This window comes from Carassius gibelio, chromosome A21 (genome assembly GCF_023724105.1).
Source record: "Carassius gibelio isolate Cgi1373 ecotype wild population from Czech Republic chromosome A21, carGib1.2-hapl.c, whole genome shotgun sequence".
In the NCBI taxonomy this organism is placed as follows: domain Eukaryota; kingdom Metazoa; phylum Chordata; class Actinopteri; order Cypriniformes; family Cyprinidae; genus Carassius; species Carassius gibelio.
The window spans coordinates 18,500,791-18,517,029 of record NC_068391.1 but is presented as its reverse complement, the minus strand read 5'-3'; the positions used below and the strand labels follow the sequence as shown (position 1 = coordinate 18,517,029).

The window sequence follows — 16,239 nt, the reverse complement described above, 5'->3', positions numbered from 1 at the left end:
GTTGAAGAATTTAATGACAAAAACAGCAACAACAAAAAATGAATTAAATTAAACACAATTTAATTACATTTTTTACAAAGTGACCAGTTGCAAAAGAACATACATTTTGAAATATTGCTTATTGGAATTGGATTTGAAATTGGAAAAATATCCTAGATACTATTTGATTTCTTACTAGTGTTTAAAAAGAAGTAGCCTACTAGCAAAAAAAAAAATTGTTTGAAAGAATACATGTTATAACGGCTCGCTATAACTCCAGACCTGTCAGAGCTTCTCAGAGCAAGCCCAGCACAGAAGTAAAACTCGAGGAAACTATTGCACTGACAAAAACATACCCAATGATGCCCAAGACTATTTGCATCAGACAGACATGCAATTTTAACGGTGCAGAAAATGAAATCAATAGATCCTTTATTTATTTATTTTTTTTAATGAATTGTAAAGTTGTCATTGCTCGAATGCTGGTAATGCATATGTGATGCTGCGCGACAGGATGAGACAGTATGAGCTGTAATTCAACATGATGTGCACGGGACGAAAGCAGCCTTTCCTCACAGGACCCATGCAAACGCTTTAAAATCACTTTTAAGGAAAACTTAAAGGAAGCAAGATGTTTTTCTTCACGCGCGAATGGATCGAGGACAAATCGGACGCCTGAAACGTGAGAAGTGCGACAAATCGCGACTCTGTTGGCTTTACTGTTGAGTCTGGTGCGTTTGCAGCTTATGATCAGTGGAATCGAGATGCGCTGAACGCAACGCAAAGAGGAATGAAATACTTTGTTTGTTGTCGGTTAAGTGTAGCCTTTTGGCAAAGCGCTTGAGAAAAGGAGAAATGTTGTTGGACAGAAACGATGTGTAATGCGTACCTCTTACTGTTTCTCAAACGAACTGTCTGTCACCCGTTGTCTCTCTGGAACGGAGTCTGCATTGGGAACAACATGCCACGGACGCACTTTTGCTGTCATTAACGGGGACAAATCAGACCACCGTGGCTGCAATCCGATCAATAGACTATCGATGAGCACATATATAAGGCTAATCATCACGCCTGCCTATGTTTGCTTAACCTGTTTGGGAGAGTATGCTGTGGGACAATAAACAAACTGCTGACAAGGTACTGTAAGCAGAAACGTCTTAATTAGACACTAAACAGTCTACAAGCAAGATCAAGTGATTATTATGCTAAATGTATGTCTTTTTTTCTTCTTTTAGTTGTATTATGTTCATTGGGAAGATCTGTGGGAGTTCATGGATCTATTATTGAGCTCCTCAAGAGATTTTTACATGGAAATTATGAAACGTGTTTTACAAGATGACTGCTACAGTCAGCATAGCGTCAGGCAAAACAGATCAACTAGTTGCTCCGATTCCTGTGTAAGCACTCTCGGTTTGGTGTGGAGTTATGGGGTGACTGCTCATTCGACTTGATGAAAAAGCCATGGATGTGAACTACTCCACGGTCCTGGACAGCAGTGTGTCGCAGCGCAATTCATCAAAGCGAGTTCTGACTGGTTGTTTTCTCTCGCTCCTCATCCTGACCACGCTACTGGGCAACACTTTGGTCTGTGCTGCTGTTACAAAGTTTCGCCACCTGCGCTCAAAAGTCACCAACTTCTTTGTTATATCGCTGGCTATTTCTGACTTGCTGGTGGCCATTTTGGTGATGCCATGGAAAGCGGCCTCTGAGATTGTAGGGTTTTGGCCATTTGGCGCCTTCTGCGATGTCTGGGTGGCCTTTGACATCATGTGTTCCACTGCCTCCATCTTGAATCTGTGCGTCATCAGCGTGGACCGCTACTGGGCAATTTCTAGCCCGTTCCGCTACGAGCGCAAGATGACACCCAAGGTGGCGTTCATCATGATAAGTGTGGCGTGGACGCTGTCCATCCTTATCTCCTTCATCCCTGTGCAGCTGAACTGGCACAAAGCCCAGGTGGAGCTGAACGGCACCTACGGCGAGCTTCCCCCAGACAACTGCGACTCCAGCCTTAATCGGACATATGCCATCTCCTCCTCCCTGATCAGTTTTTACATTCCTGTGGCCATTATGTTGGTCACTTACACCCGCATCTATCGCATTGCCCAGAAGCAGATACGCCGAATCTCGGCACTAGAAAGAGCAGCTGAAAGTGCCAAGAACCGCCACAGTAGCATGGGTAACAATGCCAGTATGGAGTCTGAAAGTTCCTTCAAGATGTCCTTCAAGCGTGAAACCAAAGTCCTCAAGACCCTCTCGGTCATCATGGGCGTTTTTGTATGCTGCTGGCTGCCCTTCTTTGTCTTAAACTGCATGGTTCCTTTCTGTAACCCCAACGAGAACTCTGACTTCTTCTGCATCAGTTCCACCACCTTCGATGTCTTTGTCTGGTTCGGTTGGGCCAACTCCTCACTCAACCCCATCATCTATGCCTTCAATGCTGACTTCCGAAAGGCATTCTCCATCCTGCTGGGCTGCCATCGACTTTGTCCAGGCAGCAACGCAATAGAGATTGTGAGTATCAACAACAACGGTGGCCCTCCGTCTACTTCTCAGTATCAGCCTAAGGGCCACATCCCCAAAGAGGGCAATAACAGCAACTATGTAATCCCTCATAGTATCCTCTGCCAGGAGGAGGAGAACCAGAAGAGAGAGGATGACTCTGGTATAAAAACCTTTGAGAAACTGTCACCTTCCATGTCAGGCAATTTGGATAGCGATGCGGATGTCTCGCTGGAAAAGATAAACCCCATAACAAAAAATGGGCAGCACAAATCCATAACCTGCTGAGCACTGGGTGAGATCTGACCCCAACAAAGAATCCTTGTTTCTATACAGTACGGAATCCAAAAAAAGCTTCACTGAGGACCTTAAAAACATTTCTTGGACTAAATGAAACTTGCAGCAAACAAAAAGAATGTTCCAATTGAAGGCACTTTATGCTGGATAACTATCTGCAAAATATTCAGAGGATTTATTATTGATGTTAACAGGTTAGTTGTCTCTAGACATAAATGGAAAGTAATGTGAATGAACCATGTATGCATATGTATACATGTTATGCATTTGAAATGTGTATACATGCGCACGCCCATGTGGTTGTGGTAGAACTGATGTTGTTAATATAAGGACAAGAGTTAATTAGTAAAATATCTTGTAGGTGAGTTTATGTAAATGGCTTACGAGTAGAGAAATTTGGCTGCGTCTACAGTTGACGATAAAATGTACATAGTGTTGTTTATATATTTTTCACCATTTATCAGAGTTGGCTAAGTCGGCATCTCCTTGCGCTGCTAGTTGTGAAATTGTATGTGCAAACCACCCTATAATGTAACCTGAGAGCAGTAGCTTTTCTCATCCTAGTCGTCTACGTGTGCATTGGTGTGATGTCAAACGGAGGAGCAGTGTATTTTTCTGCTATGTGATTTATCAGCTGTGGAACTGGCCAAAATATTTGGATGTAATTTTGATGTCAAAACCCCCTTTCCTTACCCAACCCAACCGCTTTCATCAGCATCAACCCTTCACTTGTCACAGCACAGGGAAAATATGATCCTACTGGTAATCTCATCAGTCATTACCTACAATTCAATTGTCATTATTCTCATGCTTTTTAAAAGGCAAACATGTTTTATTTTAAACCCTGTGCGTAAGAGACCTGCCGGTGTACTTTTATCCATCACAGTGTATTTAAATGATAGAAGACGCCTCATGTGGATCCTAGTTCGGATTTTTCTTCTTTGATTCCATCCACTCTAAATGTACAAACATAGTTTCAGGCACCATGACTGCCTTTAAACAGTTTCTTTTGCCAACTATGTGGATGAACTTTGTTCTAGGACAGTGTGAAATACCACTAATGCATAACAGAAAATACTGTACTTAATGCAACGCATCTGTCCGGCTACCCATAAACATGTTGTCCTTTCCAAAAAAACACCATAAGAAGCTCTCTGTAGGTCATTCTAGAGCCTCAAAGCATATCCAGGATGAAAACCATCTTGCATCATGCATATAGTTATTGTGCAGAATCCAGCCCCTGAACTGTCATGTCAGCTGTCAGAATCTGTGGCGTATGAACTGCCGTCCCAGTTTTAATAATTTGTTGAGCTGTTTTGTTGGGTTATGCAACTGCCCTTGATCTAAGTTAATTCCAGGGCCTACCATCCAGTGAGCGCTTCCCATAAACATCGGGTTTTGACCGAACTGATACGCATGAGCTTGTTCTCAGAGTGCATTAGAAAAAAAAACAAAAAACAAGCAAGATGCAAACCACAACAAAATGACTACTGTAAATCAATCAAGGTAGCTTTTAGATCACTTTGCCCCTTTAGAGCTGATCGTATAAACCCATTTAGTTAACACTGTCTCTCATAACTCACATAGTTCACGGTGACTCTAAAGAGAAAGTCTCTCATATTTCGCCTTCGATCATACCCTGTGCCAAAATGCCGAGGACATCATGATCAGCGGCCTTTGCCAGCTTCCTTCTCACTTAGCCTAATGTTCTCCTTCTCTCTAAAAGCTTGACAGAATGAACTACAACCACTCTGTATGTCTGACTCCGAACTAACTGAATGGAGTAAATATGTACGTGCGACTTGGATAGCTTGGAGAGAGAGACTAGATGAACAGAGACTTCAGTACACATATTTGTCTAAAAATGGACATCTGCTCCAGGGAATTTTCCAAAAGACTCTGTTTACTCATCTGCCTGTCATCGACCCGTTTTTCACAATGCTGCTATGGAAATATACAATATACAAATAGCGCTAATATTTAATATAAATGCTAATATTTAAGATGGTTGGTTTCAGCAGCATTTAGTTAAGCAACATCAGATTTATTCTCTCAGATGAGGAGATTAGCATTTAAAATGGACCTCTGTGGCATTTAGAAGAGTCCCAGTTGCTGCTTTTACTGCAAATGCTAAGGTTTCCCAGAAACGCTGGGGAATCACGGGTGGTCCTTAATTAGAAGTAAAAAATAACATTGAGCCAAGTGTCTTTTTTCTTTTTTTTCTTTTTTTTTTTTTACCAAAGATTACAAGTTTATCTTTTGATTTTGCAGGTGTTGTTGTATGTAATTAGACAAACCCGTGATTTCAGGTTGAGAGATGTTGTGTTCTGTTCCTGTCAGAGGAGGTTGAAAATGACAACTGGTGACAATGGCAAGAGCTTATGATACTGTGTGACAGTGGCAGCACAAACCCCGGATCATAACTTTATCAGCTGCATTGTACCACTATTCATTCCAAGGTGATACAACCTTAACCTCAGATGCTCAACGAATTAGCGCATTGTAACATTAACAGACCAACTGTTATAAGATGTTCAAATAGAAATGTGAAAACAAGTGCTTTTTATCTTTAAGTCCTTAATTATGAGTAGAGAAAACAAATGTATGTGCTGTTTTCATGTGGGTTTGTCATGCAGTCAAAGCGCTGTGCTGGTTTCCGTGATTCCATTGCGTAGGATGTGTTCCTGGATTAACGTGTTTAGTTTTTCCTGGAAAAACTTCTTGCCCTGTCGTTAACATGAACTACCCCCAAAACAGACAGGAATGATTGGTTGAAAATGTTTTTGAATCCCCAACCCCAGCAGTGAAGGAATGTTCTGGGTTCAGTACAAGTTCAAACAACCACGTAAAATAATTGTAATCATTTTAGAGTCATGGTATTGTTGTGATGACAAAACGGTAAATTTGGATATAATTTTACTTAAAAAAATTATAGATGTACACTAAAATCATGCTAACATGCATATTGTGACTGTATTTACAGATTGGCCCCATTCATTTCTACTTCTATTCTTTCTTTTTGAAAGACAAGATAATCAACATTATGCCACAAATGTTGTTGACCTGGAATATTCCTATTGCTAACCCTAAACCTAACCTAAAATTGGATTGGTTGTAAGGAATGTTGTTCCAGGACCACTGAGGATGTCAATCTCGAAACATGTTCTACTTGGAAAAATCACGGTCACTGTACTGGTTCTTCACGGTATACCCAGCAAATTTATTACAGTACCTAGTTTACAGTTTGTATAAAACAACCCCATCCCCCTTTCTATTTGCTAAATAAAAGTGTATGTTGTTTTATAATCTTGTTTGCTGTATGCGTTCCCTTGTTTTCACTAAACCAGATTCCACGGAATCTGTTATGAGGTATGATACTGTCAATTCTTTATTTAAAGGTTAACTCTTTGTGGAAAATCAATCATTATTGAGTACAACAACAAAGACACACTTTGTCAGATAGAAGTGTGTCCTCAGTTGGGTAATTTACATAACTTTTTGTACTGAGAAGGAAAATTCAACTCCTTTGATTGATTACACTTTTAATAACATTTGTCATTCTGTGGCCTGAAGGCTTGTATGATGAGAGGTATGAGGAGTGATGTGACATGTCATAGGGCCCCTGGAGTAAACTGGAGTTAAGTGTTTTATCTGAGGGCAAAATAGTATGGTCAGAGGGGAGACTATAATATTTATAACAAGGGCAAGAATTAGCTCTGACTCCCCTGCTGTTCCACCTGGATATGCATCAATGACATGAGTTCATCCAACAATCAATAAAAAACTAATTCTAACATTACTTAAAACCTGTCCCAAAACTGAATGACTTGCTTTGTGACTTGCATTTTTGGGTAAACCATCCCTTTAATGCTCTTTGTCTGGATTCAACCACCCTTTTTTGAGTGTTCTGTGATCAGATTCTCGTTATCGATTTAATTCAAAGTTTAAAACAGGATGCCAGCAGAATTTGAACCATGAAGTGTTATTTTACCCTCAATGTTGGCAAAAAGGTTTCAGTCCATAATAAATATGCTGTACGCAGGAGTTTAGCTTTAGTTACAATATTTGTTGAAGGTCAAAATAAATGAGGAGGAGATGTGAATAAATATAACACCACAATCAAAACATTACATCCGGATGGGATTAGATTTCTCAGAGGATCACGGAGTTATCCAAAGAACAGTTGGTAATTTGCTTCATAATTTATACTGAGATTGTGTGAGAAAAACACAGATGTGTTCAATTCAGATGAGATTAAAACAAAGTAAGTCTGGGAAAAACACCAATTTACCTGACCTCTTCAGGGAAGACTAATGCTATCTGAATAGGACCATTTCAGAAATTCCATACAAACGAAAATACTATCTTTCATTCTTGTAGAAATGTAGACCTATTCAGGTGGCACTTGTTCATGCATCCAAAGTGACTGGTTTATATTATCATTTATTTATATTATTATATGTTATTTATATTAATCAAAGAGGACAAAAAAAAAAGTTACACTAAAAGTAGTCCATATATGACTTGTGTACTATTTTCTAAGTCTTCTGAAGCTACAGAGTACTTAAGCTTCAGTTGTAAAGAAAAGATCAGCCAGGGCATTCTGCTAAATATCTAAATTTTTGCTCCTCGGTTGAAGAGAAGGTGACAAAATTAATTGAAGAATTTCAAATTCTGAACAAATTCCTTTATTAATGGTTGGTACAAATGCATTCTCTCCATTATTTATTCAGCAAAAAAATTAAAAATAAATAAATAATGAAAAATAATTATAATTATAATAATGTTCCATAACAAATGTTAATCCCTGATTCCAAATCCCTTTTAAATGTTACAACGCTATATGAAGTTATGAATATAGACTATTTCTTTTGGTTTGTTAGGACAGTATAGGTCTGTTACTACAATAGCTGCTGTTTTAGTGCTGGGGCAACACTTTGGCCATGTTCCCCAAGCCCTAGCAGTTTTTCACATTTATTTATTTTCATTTATTGATTCAGCAGAGGCCAAAGTGACTTTAAAATTAGAATAATACAAAAACAAATTAATCCAATAGGAAGAAAGTAGTACAAGCAGTCCTTCTACACCATATTTAGTACAACATTAGAGCAGAAGTGTATGTATAAGTATTTATGTAAGTGTAAGTATTTATTTATTTTGCACAAACAAACAAAAGTGCTGGCCTATATATATATATATATATATATATATATATATATATATATATATATATATATATATATATATATATATATATATATATATAAATTATTTGTAATATTTATACAGTAATAGTAATAGGTGATTATATCTATCTATCTATCTATACAAGGACATACTGTAATGCAGACACAGATAATTGTTGAGATTCTCTTCATGCTCTCATTCACTTCATGCTCTCATTCACCATGATGTCACAGTATACAGCTGACATTTGTAGTTCTAAGTAATTGCAATACATTTAAATAGGTAAACAAATAATACAAAATTACTGTGAAAGTATTGTAACTAAAAGCCAAGGACGATATGCTGTATTCTCATTTTAACTATAGGTAGATTGTGTAATCTAGATGAATTAAAAGCATAAAAGCACAAAACATGTGGACCAATCATGAATGAGTGCATTTTTGGCACTAATCTCATTGTACTGCAATTTTAGCAGGTTGTTCCGAATGCTTATTTTACATAGAACAGAACAGTGCCTTTTTCAAAACAGCTGAATGACTCTAAGTCAGTGCATACAGAGGCTGCCTGTAAGGCATTTTGGTTTGGCTCCTATTTTAATCCATAAAGAGTTGCAGTGCTGGCCATTCAAGTGTAAAGTACTATATCATGTATAGTCAAAATGCATTGCTCTCCATTGATGCCAGTTTGAGAATATGATGAGTAATAATATCCACAGACTTAGCACACAGCCCTGAGGGCTCTCGACGGTAGATATCTGACCCAGTCTTTATTTCTGAGTGGACCCAACATACAAACTCATCAACATGCACCAGAGTTCACAAGGTCCTGTTTGGAAAAACACATAGTCAAGGTTAATGACAGGCCCAGGGCAATGCTCATTGTGGTGGAAAAGGGATGTCTATGAGCCGTTGTAATGTTCTTATGTAACTGTCAGTCGGGTCTCGATTTCACCACTGAATGCAGTTTCGGAAACAGTGCTTGTAGAGTGTTCACTAAAAATATCACTTATGCAAAGACACCAGCTCCCCTTCGCTTGCATTAGTAGGTAGATGTTGTTACTTCTATCCTTGGCTGTTCACCATGTGCCAAATAACATGATTTAATTTTCCCAGGACCCATGTGACAGCTGTAGCATTCCCATTAATTCCAATATGAGTCAGCGGGGAACTCAAACTCAAATAATATTGCTCTTGCCAGTTTTGATGCTGTGGTGCCCTTGCTGAAAGGCAGTGAGATGACATTGTGATGTGACTTTGACTGAGCGACGCTCTGAAACCAACTCTTCTCGTCCTCTCTAAGAACAGAGAACTTTTCCTTACTGCAGTTGCGTTCAGCGCAAATATAGTGCAATATAGTTGTCTCTGCTGCTGTGGAAAATTAAATATTAATAAAGCAATTTGAAGACAACTCAAATATTTATTTGTTTACAGTTGTGACACTTCCTTTGTTGTTGAATTTTTTAGTTAATATTCTGTGACTACTGTGAAATGTGCTTGGAAACGATGCACCCCAATAGCTCACTGTAAAGCTTAGTGTGGTGTTCTTCCAGAGTGTTTTATTTTTTCTTCTCTCAACTCTGTAGGCACTCTGACATTACAGTGCTAGACTGATTTTTAGTATAAGGCCATCCGGTTCATGGGTTTGATAAGAGGGGATGTTTCAAACACCTACTGGCAACACTAGCACAGTGAAGGAATTTAAAACACACTGCAAAATTCCAAGATTCTAAATTGTGCATATACTCAGACTGACAGGCATCATTATATCACTTAAGAAAATGGAGAAGAAATTTGTATTACATTTATATTACATTTTGGGGAATTGGTGGCTGATTCATATGATCTATTTATGCCCAAGGGTTAAATTTAATGGTGGCTCTTCATGGTTACATTTTGTTTCTAAAAATGGTACATTTCCGTAGGAAACACATTGTACAAGTTCATGCAAAATCACAAACTCACACACACACACACACACACACACACACACACACACACACACACACACACACACACACACACATTTACATTTAGTCATTTAACAGCAATAACAAGTTAGTTAGCTTAATGTTATTGTTTAATCATACAATAAATAAAAAGGAAAAAAAAAATCAATAAAATGAAAAGATTGAACAGGAAAAGAATAGAGCCAGTGTCAGGATGTCATTATGGACCTGTTTTGCTCCTGATTCTCTTTCAGTGTTCCCTTATTTGGCTATGTTCCAGTTCTTGTTCTCTCATTATTAGTTGATTCCCTGCACCTGTCTGTCCCTTGTTAAGTTTAGTATAAATGTGAAGTCTCCCCCTTTTTTTTTCTCCAGTCTTAAAATTCTTCTTTGTGCTCTGTGTTCTATGACGCCAGTTTAAACATCTCGTGCAGAGTGCTGTCATCTAAAGATGGTCCTTGATCGAATTTCACCGCTTTGTGAAGTAGACACGGATACCTGTTCAACATATGTCCCGAGGGGGATCTTGTCAGTGCCACTTCGGACCCTGTGCCCAGCCCATCATCTCTTCGCTGCGGAGACAGCGGAGCCTATAGAACTGAGCCTATAGAACTGAGGATCGCCATGGAGCCAGAGTTACTGATGATGCCAAGTCACCTTTATTTATGTAGCACTTTAAACAAAAAAGATTGCGTCAAAGGAACTGAACAACATTAATTAGGAAAACAGTGCGTCAATAATGCAAAATGACAGTTAAAGGCAGCTCATCATTGAATTCAGTGATGTCATCATCTCAGTTCAGTTTAAATATTATCTTTGCAATCACTTGCAATCAAGTCAATTATATTGCTGTAAATAAAGTGTCCCCAACCAAACCAGACGCAACAGCGGCAGAACAGCGGGAACCAAAATACCATTGGTGACAGAATGGAGAAAAAACCTTGGGAGAAACCAGGCTCAGTCGGGGGGCCAGTTCTCCTCTGAACAGACGAAACCAGTGGTTCAATTCCAGGCTGCAGCAAAGTCAGATTGTGTAGAAGAATAATCTGTTTCCTGTGGTCTTGTCCCGGTGGTCACCCGAGACAAGGTCTTTACAGGGGATCTGTATCTGGGGCTCTAGTTGTCCTGGTCTCCGCTGTATTTCACGGCTGTAGAGGTCCTCTCTAGGTGCTGATCCACCATCTGGTCTGGATACGTACCGGATCCGGGCGACTGCAGTGACCCTCTGATCTGGATACAGACTAGATCTGGTGGCCACGGTGACCTAGGAATAAGAGAGAAACAGACTAATATTAGTGTAGATGCCATTCTTGTAATGATGTAGAAAGTACATTGGGTGTTATGGGAAGTGTTCCTGGTTCCAGTTTACCTAATTAATGCAGCCTAAAAATCATTTAATGGATTTGGATATTAGAAGCGTATAGTGTGTTGTGTAAGCCAGGTTAAAGAGATGGGTTTTTAATCTACATTTAAACCATTCAGGGTTTTATAAGTAATAAGCAATATTTTAAAATACATATGATGTTTGAAAGGGAGCCAGTGCAGTCTTGACAGGACCGGGCTAATATGGTCATACTTCCTGGTTCTAGTAAGAACTCTAGCTGCTGCATTTTGGACTAACTGGAGTTTGTTTACTAAGCATGCAGAACAACCACCCAATAAAGCATTACAATAATTGAGGTCATAAATGCATGGATTAAAATTTCTGCATTTGACATTGAGAGCATGGGCTGTAATTTAGAAATATATTTGAGATGGATTAATGCAGTTTTACACATGCTAGAAACGTGGCTTTCTAAGGAAAGATTGCTATCAAATAGCACACCTAGGTTCCTAAATGATGACGAAGAATTAACAGAGCAGCCATCAAGTCTTAGACAGCGTTCTAGAATATTACATGCAGAGTTTTTAGGTCCTATAAGGTCAAGGTGTGCGAGCCGGCAACAATTCCCATCATGAAGGAGAAGGAGAAAGCCGCAGATGGTGTGAGTGCAGAGAGGAGCTCCGCTCCCTGCACTGCGGTTGAGGGTGAGCTGTGTATGGCGCGGTGACTGTGCCACACTAAAGAGGAGGGCTCCCTTTCCTAAGTTCTGGCCTGAAAGCACAGAGGCTCACAAAGGCCCACCCTCCTGACAGCTCTATCCTCCTCCTCCGCTGTTGTCTGGCAGCCCCTCTACTCATCCTCAGCTGTGATCGGAGTATCCCCCTTGAGTCCGCCTCCGCCTCCGACTCCTTTGGGAAACCCCGAATCGGTGAACAATGTTGGTAATGACGGAACACCCTGAAGGAGGGAATGGAGATGTCATGTCGGTGATTGACAAAATTAGGGATATCGCTTCTATAGACCAATCTATTTCGAGTTTAAACTAAACGAGCCAATGTATATTGGCATGAGATTAGTGCATCCAGCTGCCGCTGATCACAGTGTGAGTATAGTAAGGCAGCAGGTGCAATGCATACCAGGTTTTAGCTGAGGAGCTGAGCTGGGACCCGGTGGCTCAGTGGTGGTACAGCAACTGTGAGTGGTTATAGTAAGGCAGCAGGTGCAATGTATACCAGGTTTTAGCTGAGGAGCTGAGCTGGGACCCGGCGGCTCAGTGGTGGTACAGCAACCATGGCAACAGGACGTGACGTCCCCATTCCCTCCCAGTGTTGGGCAAGTTACTTTTAAAAAGTAATTAGTTACAGTTACTAGTTACTTCTTCCAAAAAGTAACTAAATTAGTAACTCAGTTACAAATTTTTAAAGTAACTAGTTACTTAAGAAAGTAACTATTGCGTTACTTTCAAGTAAAATTGAATTTTAAATGCTCAAACGTGACCCCACCTCTACCCCTCTTTAAAGGAACTTAAAATACATGTGCATGTTCAATTATTTATGATAAATCTGAATATTATAATGAAATGGACACTTAATACAATACATTATTAACAGAAACATGAAACATTGTACACACATCTAAAAAAAAAAGTTGCTGTGGGACAAAGTGAGACTAGCCTCCAATCAAATGGCATTTATGTAGATATTATGTTTATATAGTGGATCAATGCAAATAACACGATAGATTTTTGGGAACTTTTGATATTTCCTTTTATTGTTTCTTTAATTTCTTGAAGGAAAAAGTAATGTATATACTTCCATTTAGAGAAGGCTACTTTTGGATTATTTGGGCTCGTCGCCATACCTGTCTCTCGTTGACTGACTGGCTTGTGTTGTTCGTTGTGTGTCCTGTCCTGTCCGATGATGGGTCGTTCGCGAATGAGCGTTAGTGATGATGGATCGACTCGTTCGCGAATGAGCTTTTGATGAGTCGTTCGCGATTCGCGAATGAGCCGACTCTAAGAGCCGGCTTTTTTAGTTGAACTTCGGGAGCTGGCTCGCATATCTGAAGAGCCAACTCTATTTTTCTAAATTTAGCCTATATAAATTAAATAATTATGTAATAAAAATTGAAATATTATAGTCAAAGTCATTTAAAGAGCCGTTTGTGAGCCAAAGAGCCGGCTCTTTTCAGTGAGCTGAGTCAAAAGAGCCGAATTCCCATCACTACTATGCGTGCTTTCGAAAACCCGCCCAACTCTACCTCTGATTGGCTTACAATGAAATTTTACTCTACCTCAGCCAATCGTCAGCATTTATGCGCTTGTCTCGTGCTCTGCCCACTAACCAAGGAAGAACAGTAAAAAAAGTATTTGCCTCTCGCTCAGAGATCTAGTTGGTCTGATGAAAAAAAAAAAACAGCTTCATCATCAGTTATAGTAACGCGCCGCATTTTTTGGCAGTAACGGTAACGGCGTTATTAAGATGAGAAGAGTAATCAATTAGATTACTCGTTACTGGAAAAAGTAATGCCGTTAGTAACGCCGTTATTTATAACGCCGTTATTCCCATCACTGTTCCCTCCTTCAGGGAATGAGGGTTACCATACGTAACTGAGACGTTCCCTTTCAATTGGTCAATCTCAACCCAAATTTAGATCCCTACCAATGTGTCATGGGTGCTGCCCCTTCCAGTGCCCTGTGCGAGCCCTGCATCCCTATTAGGTGTAGGAAAAAAAGGCACCTGTGAAGCACTTTTAGAGACTTTTGCTCTTTAGGAAGTGCCCTTTTAGTGCTGAGGCACACAGGGGAATTGGCCGCTTGCACCACGACAGGGTGTAGTGCAGTGCGAAAAGCTGGTATGCATTGCACCTGCTGCCTTATTATACTCACGCTGTGATCAGCGGCAGCTGGATGCAATAATCGCATGCCAATGTGCATTGGTTCGTTTAGTTTCCACTCAAAGTAAATTGGTCTAGCAAAGCGATATCTCCAATTTCATCTTTCACCAATGTGATGTCGAGAGTGACCGACTGAAAGGGAACTTTCCATTCCTTGTCTTGCATGAAAGGGAAAGTCCCTCTCTATACTCCACTTATGATCCCCACCAGCTCATTCTCATCCGTGCATCAGCAGCGGCGGGTCCTTAACCGCGGGAAGCAGTTGGCTGTCCCTCTTTCCTCGAAAGAGCTTTTACATAGAAAAACGCTCTCAATGCACGCAGATCGCCCCCTCCAGGACACTGTGCATGTGCTCTTCATCCAAATAAGAGACGCAAAGACTGTGTGTGTCATCAGGTGTCAGATAACGCCGACACGGATGTACACACTGTTTAAACGCCTTGCAAGTGGATGCCATAATAAACAAAGAAAGATCGCTCTTACCGTGGTCGTTTCTCAGATGCACGCTTCAAACAAAACAGTCAATGGAGAGGAAGAAGATGACATGTTCTCCTGGCACTTATTTATATTCGCGCCGGGAGTGACGTCAGAGGCTGTCGCCAGCCAACGCGTTGGTGTTTTTCAAAGTATGCTTCAGACATGGGTCACGATGAGGTGTTCCCCAAAGTGCCCCCTAGAGGACACAGTTTGAAAAGGAACTCAGCTAGGGTTTTACTTTGTTTGAATGTATTACATGGTGCTTGTCATTGCAAAACACATGATGAAAAGGTGTTATGGGTTGTTACCAAGGTGTTGCTGTGTGGTTGTTAATATATCCTGGGTGATTGTTTGTTTACTTCCATGAAATTTACCATCTCCATTGAAATCAATGTATATGAAGCAGTCTCTGACATAGGGTGACCTTAAACACGATGATACTTGAAAGAATGAATTGGTCTGACATCATTGTGAACAAAATCAGGTCGGAATTTGTTTCAAGGGTTTGAAATAGCTTTCAAAAAAATCTAACTTTCTGGAGAACTACCATTTGTCTGTTCTCTTCTGTTCAGTCATCAAGGTCAGACACGAATAAAAGCATGAACACAGAATAAAGCTACTTTACAGTGGAACCTTAAGTTGCAGTTCCAATTGAAACAACACTCACAGTCGTCTTTTATGTTTAATACTGTAAAGCTTATTTCTTTAAAATAATCTATTGTATAAAGTGCTATATAAAAAACACAAATATTTGAACTGGCTCTTACCTTAAAAGCAATGAACAAAATAGAACTTCAGCATGGGTATATCAAGACCATACGCTGCACGATTTAAGATACCATTCATTTTTTAAATCTGGGAATGAGCAACAGCACCACCAGTTATGTATGCACTCCTTGAATTTCTATTAATTTTTGACTTGGCTGCATTGAAAAAATCTTGACTCAAACCCTGATGTTACTCATTCAGGCTCTAGAACGCCCATCGATGTCATTCTTCTTCAAAGCATCTTACCCAGCATGCTCCTCTTGAGCCTTGTTTGCTCTTACTTGGGAACAGCACTTAAAATGCACGAGCTAAGAATAAAACAGCTCCGATGTGCTCTCCCAGACTCACTCCTGCAGTGTTTAAATGGGTGTAGAGAATCCATTGGGAGATTCCTCCACTGGCATCTTAATTCATGTCATGCAGTTCTATCCTGTCCTGAGCGCCCAGGGAAAACAAACTAGCAATCCACCCGCCCGCCCCTAAAGAACCTAAAATACTCGCTCTGTTGACTTGTCATGGAACTAAATCTGCTTCAGACTCACATTAGTCACTCTGATGGAGCACATTAACAGTGTGCTGCACATCTGGAAAACCAAGGACAGTCAGAGGACACTAGTGTGACACCACTAAACTGAATCTAAAAGGAACACTTCTGAACTTCAAGCATGAGCTATGTCAGTTTTCCCCTTTCTGCTTGTCATTTCAGGGCTTTGTAAGATGTTCTTTTAGAATATTGCATCGTAGACAGGGATGAATGGATATCGCTCTCCCTTTATGAATATTAATGAGATTTAGTTGATGAGACATCCTGTCTGCGTTGCAGTGCTGTGCAGGCAGCGCTGGTCATAACAGACCGCTGAACGAC

At 40.1% G+C, this 16,239-nt stretch overlaps 1 protein-coding gene across 1 annotated transcript; it reads left to right on the top strand.

The window, feature by feature from the left end:
* Positions 1 to 406: 406 nt before the first annotated feature.
* On the top strand, positions 407 to 6,084 carry LOC127941494 (D(1)-like dopamine receptor). Its single transcript, XM_052536571.1, has one exon. It carries the CDS (start codon positions 1,441 to 1,443, stop codon positions 2,767 to 2,769), a length of 1,329 nt encoding a protein of 442 aa, XP_052392531.1. The 5' UTR covers positions 407 to 1,440; the 3' UTR covers positions 2,770 to 6,084.
* Positions 6,085 to 16,239: the final 10,155 nt, after the last annotated feature.